Consider the following 5,372-nt stretch of genomic DNA (forward strand, 5'->3'; position numbering starts at 1 on the left):
GTTCCTAAAAGAGGAGCAGTATGGGAAAGTCCAACATGACATCTGGTGATGGGCGCAATGAAAATCATGGGATCTTCCTGGTGGGATTTATCTATTGCTGTTATGATTATTTAGGCCTTAAACTATGATGTTTATGTGCATAAGCAGGGATGGCTCCAATTCCACTCACAACAGCACGGGTTTAAAGAAGGAAGGCCTAAATAGTGAGGATTATTTTCTCTCTCTCTCTCTCTCTTTCTCTCTCTCTCTTACCCTATTTTTCAGCATCAAATGCTCTGCCTCTCATTTCAGCCCTTGTTGCTGTGATGACCACAGGCATGAGCACAGCAGGCATTCATCGAGGCTTCCTGAGGAAATATGGTAGGCCCCCTTTGATTCCTTCATTAGTGTGCAGTTCTCTGCCTTCATGTAATGGGTGATAGACTGTATCTCTTTGTCTGAATGTTGTTTGCTTCATTTTTGTGCTCATCATAAAACAAAGCTAACTCAGATCACGATTAAGTAGAAACTGCAAACATAGGTGGATAGGGAGGACATTTAAAATGCACTGCACATTAAGTAACCCACATTTAATGCAAAAAACAATGTAATTCACTAAAATAAAATATTAACTTTGACTTTTGACAGCATACTGTATAACATTCTGATAAGTAGACAGTACATGATCATAGTTGATAATGTTGACGTTACCATTATTTGGTCCATGTGGAGAGTTTTTCTACATTGTGAAACTTCCAAAAACACTGTTCTTACAACAGTACAACAGAACTTATTTTTCACCCAAGGAGTAACACATTTTCAGTTATTCTTCTGAGAACAACAGAGCTCATACAGCTGTTGACGTAACAATGAGTGAGAAGAAAAATGCTGTTTCAGATCAGCACTTCAACTCTGAGATGAGTGATATCAATCTGTGATATAATCGCTCCCACATGTGTTTTTACAGAATGACGAGATGTTCATTTTCAAAGCCAAGTCAGGATTCAGCACTCAGCAAGTGTTTCATGTCTTTGTGCTTTTGTTACATCTGTTTTATATCTCCCTTGATTTGATAGTGGTTCGGGGGACTGAGGCAGAAGATAATGCAATGTCAGCAGTTCTTCTTTAAATTTTTCTTTTACTTCTTTGCTGACTAACAGTAAAATACCTTAGCAATAATGCTCCTATAAATCCATCTCTCTCTCTCTCTCTCTCTCTTGCAAAATCCACCTGTCTTTAATCCTCTGTATGGAGAAATAGAGCAAATCTTTACACACCCATCAACATGTGCTCTCCATCTATTATCATTATTACACAATGGACGGCTGTCTGGGACACTTACAATCTAACACCATCATGTGTGTATCACAGTATGTTCCAAAAACAGAAGCTTTTCCTTTTGTTTCTACAGGTTAACTTGAAGGTAATGAAGAAGTTGACAAACATTGTATTATTGCTGAGTTGCCCTAGATGGCTAGCTGCAAGGACAGGGACATTTATGTTATAATTATTAACTTTCACAAGTTTGTGCTGCTCCAAGCACTGTTGTTTTACACTCTTTGTATAGTTTACATTGTGCTATTTCCCTAGAATTCAGGTCAAATGCAATTGTTTTTTGTTTATTTTAAATACAGTACAGGTTTCGAACAACCCTTCCTTGAAATGTATGATTAGTGATGTGCTGATAAAGGTGAGGTTCTTTTTTATGTATAAATGAACAATATGTTTTCTACAGTTTATTTCCTGCAGAGAATGTCCTCTTGAGAAGTGTAATTACATTTGATACAATGGCTGTATTACAAATGCTATATTTGCAAATTCTTGTATTGAATTACATTGTATTTTAGGGTGTTATATTCATAATAATAATATATCTTAATATTTATCCTATTACATAAATGATTTGGACATAAAACTGAATAAAAAAAACTTTCAATACAGTGCAGTCCAAAGCACAGCCTTAAAAAAATGAATCACCACACAAACAACTAAAGGAGGTAATGAACATTTCAAAATTTCAGGTGTTCGTAATTTTCTGGTCACTGTAATAATTAACGGAAAACTCTAGAGCTTAGCAGGAATTGAAGAAGGTAGCTCAACAAAATATCTTTATTTTTCATGCTGAATGAAAATAAATGACAACAATTAACAACTCTCCACTATGCTGACAAAGTGCAAATTAGTGCAAATGGACACTAATTTCAAAGATGACTGATAGAGTTTAGCCATGTTAGCGGCAAGAATGTGGTACTGCTGTATGGATGGAAATGTTATGCTGTCATTCACCACTTTGGTCCAGATTGAAATACTGTATATCAACAAGTATTTCATAGATTGCCATGAAATTTGGTTCAGCCATTCATGGTCGCCAAAGGCTGAATCTCAACAATATTGGTAATCCTAGACTTTTTTTACGGCCATATACCTGCAAACTGACACTCCCATCTGTCTAAGCTGTACTTTGAGTTTTGTGTTAATTAGCAAATGTCAGCATGCTAACCTTCCTTTAGTGATCATGTTCAATATTATACCTGTAAAACATCAGCATGTTAACATTGTCTAGGAGAGCATGTTGCCATGCTAGTGTTAGCATTTAACTCATCATCACTAAGTAGGCTCCAGCCTCAGAGCTGCTAGCATGACTGTAGACTGTTAGTCCTGTGGAAAGAAAACTTCCTCTGTCTAGTTTTTCAGATCTATTTTCATTTACAGCAGCCTACTGTTAATCTTCTATCACTCATACCATAAATATAATAAAAGCAATAATAAATGGACTAATTCCACCTCCTACATGCAAGCTTCTCTCTGTTGCTTTTTCTTGCTGCAGGGGGCTTCATGTTTAAGCAGTGGAAGGAGCGGTACCTTGTGCTGACCATAGAGGGAAGCCTGTTGGTGTGCCGCGATGCAGAGTCCCCTCCAGACCAGGTGATTGCACTACAAACCAACTGTGAGTCGATTGCAGAGGGACGAGAAATCCTTGACCTGCCAAAGTTGCCACCAGGGGGCAGGAGGGACTGCTGCTTTGCCCTCATCCTGCCTCAGAACAAGTTCCTGCTGCTTCTCACAGACAACCCTGATGACTGCAAGTGGGTCGCTCTCTCTCTCTCTCTCTCTCTCTCTCTTTCCCTCACACACACACACACACACACACACACAAACGCTGTCTTTTGCCCCACTCATTATCAGATGTTAACTACGCAGGTGACATATTGACACATATCGCCTTTGTCCCACTTCCTATGAGACATGTTTACTGCAGACGGTTATCAGACTGGGATAATATCACATTTCCTGTGTTCTAATCTAATGACTTGTCATTTTACCTTTCACAGTCTGTGGCTGAAGCTGATTAGAAAAGTGAGAGAGGTGAGTCTGGTCCTTCTGTCACTTTATTCATCCTGTTTTCATGTCTCCATCTCAACACCTCACCTCTGATTTCTAGTAGTGTGTTTATACTGTATATGCATTTCTAAAAACATCTGAAAACGTCTGAATAATTAAAATTATTTAATATATACAAACATCCAAAGGGAATTCTTTGGGTGTTTTTCATAGCATGTGAGGCTTCTGTGTTAACAGACTGTTTATCTCTGTGATATAATAAACTTGTGTTTGTCTCATTTTCTAGGGTGTCATGTCACCTCTGACCCTTCAGAGACAGCGTAGCATCATTCCTTGCATCACCGACAGAGACCCACTGCCCGACTCTTCAAGTGATAAAGACCCCGGGTCACCCAGGGTTGGTGAGGGCACCCCTCCTTTGTCTCGAGTCCCTGAACGGGGAGGCTCCCTTAGAGACAGAAGCCAAAACCAAGGTATCGTGTCATCTGTGAGAAATTTGCTATGGTATTTTAATTTGTTTGTGATCTCTTAAGTAAAGCTACAGTGTAGTGAACTCTCTCAGCTGTGGGAGATGTGGTGAGTGTAAAGAACAAACTCACAGACACAGAGGTTATTATGGATGACATGTATACTAGCGGTTTTCTGCTTACACATCCAGCAGACAACACAGAGCCATAGCATATTTGTATCCACCTAATTAATTTAAGTCTAATCTTTACTTGCCTTTTAGTTCTAATTTGGCAGAAAAGCCCCTGTGATGTATATCAGAAAAATAATATTTTATGGTTTACCTCTTTTGTTTTGTGCTAGGTAGATAGTGTAGACTAGTGAAACAACAATCAGGCTGAAAATGTCAAAGAAGTGGGACATTAGCAGCAATTTGATTCGCTGTTATTATAATAAATTTGAATGGAGCTTCAATCAAATGCACAGAGACACTTTAGGGAACTTTAATATTAGTTGCTGATGAGTACATGACTGTAATCCCCTACAAATGCAGGAAACCTGGAGGACTGTGGGATCAAGTAAGAGCCATGGTTAAAGGCAGGAAAATGACTGTGAATCTGGATAAAGAGCAAACAAGTTCAAATTTTTAAAACCCAAACTGCAAATTAATCTGATAATTTGACAACTTGGCAACTTTTCTCTAATTTGGTGTATTAAATAAAACAATCGTCCGATGAATTATATATTTTTGCATATTGTTCATATTATTGTTCTAATTCCTTCTACAGCCAGTGGACCACGGCGGCCTCTACGTAGTGCTTCTGTGGCCCCCCCTCATCGTGTGTCAGATTGTCTTCGCCATGGCAACAGCACCGATGCCCGGGCGGTGAGGGCAGTGTGCCTGCTGATGGGAGGGGCAGCGGCCTCCTCCGCTCTGGGCTACCTCAACTCCTGCTCCCCTTCCTCTCCTCTTGCCACCAGAGCCCCAGAGATCGCCCATGGCACAGGGGGCTTTTCCGAGCTTCCCGCAGGAGGCTCCTTCCACGCCTGCAGCCAGGACGTCGACTCTCCTCACTTCAACAGCTTCGACTTTGAAGGAGACTCCGACTTTGATGCATTTGACTGTGGAGGATTTGCTTTTTAGTTTTAACTAGACACAGAGAGAAACTGTTTGAAAGACCTTTTATTCTTATCAAAATCCCTGTGTTGGTATTCCTTTGTAAAAGGATATTGTTATTAATTAATCACTCATTTAGTAATCTCTTTATAAATTAATGAAGGTGTTGTTCCTGGCTTTATGCCCATGCTCCTCAGGTAAATAATTGATGACCTTTACTCCTCTGAACACTGTCTGTCTGTGTTGTATCAGTCTTTTCATACCACAGGACGACTTGAGGTTAACTGGGTGAGCAGTATAATGATTCCAGACAGCCACACGGACATTTATGAGGAAGTGTTTGTCTCAGAACTTTAACAGCTGTGTTTGTCTCACTGTGTCCATTTTATACTTTTTTTAAAAAATGTGACCCCTGTGAAGATTTTCTCCTCCTTCACATTGTCCCTCGTTCATTGGCACTTTGCTCGATTTCCTTTTGCCCTGCTTT

General features: G+C 39.7%; 1 protein-coding gene across 1 annotated transcript; it reads left to right on the forward strand.

The window, feature by feature from the left end:
- Positions 1–238: 238 nt before the first annotated feature.
- Positions 239–4,912, forward strand: si:ch1073-83n3.2. The gene is made up of 5 exons (XM_046072844.1): positions 239–360; positions 2,807–3,065; positions 3,312–3,345; positions 3,608–3,794; positions 4,557–4,912. The coding sequence occupies exons 1-5, from the start codon at positions 306–308 to the stop codon at positions 4,910–4,912; spliced, it is 891 nt and encodes a 296-aa protein (XP_045928800.1). The 5' UTR covers positions 239–305.
- Positions 4,913–5,372: the final 460 nt, after the last annotated feature.

This window comes from Micropterus dolomieu, linkage group LG17 (assembly GCF_021292245.1).
Source record: "Micropterus dolomieu isolate WLL.071019.BEF.003 ecotype Adirondacks linkage group LG17, ASM2129224v1, whole genome shotgun sequence".
In the NCBI taxonomy this organism is placed as follows: domain Eukaryota; kingdom Metazoa; phylum Chordata; class Actinopteri; order Centrarchiformes; family Centrarchidae; genus Micropterus; species Micropterus dolomieu.

Bases quoted from the DNA above. Each gene is read 5' to 3' on its own strand.
- si:ch1073-83n3.2 (XM_046072844.1), top strand. From the start codon at position 306: ATGACCACAGGCATGAGCACAGCAGGCATTCATCGAGGCTTCCTGAGG. The intron at 361-2,806 runs GTAGGCCCCCTT...TTCTTGCTGCAG, and splicing joins AGGCTTCCTGAGGAAATATG to GGGGCTTCATGTTTAAGCAG. The intron at 3,346-3,607 runs GTGAGTCTGGTC...CTCATTTTCTAG, and splicing joins TGATTAGAAAAGTGAGAGAG to GGTGTCATGTCACCTCTGAC.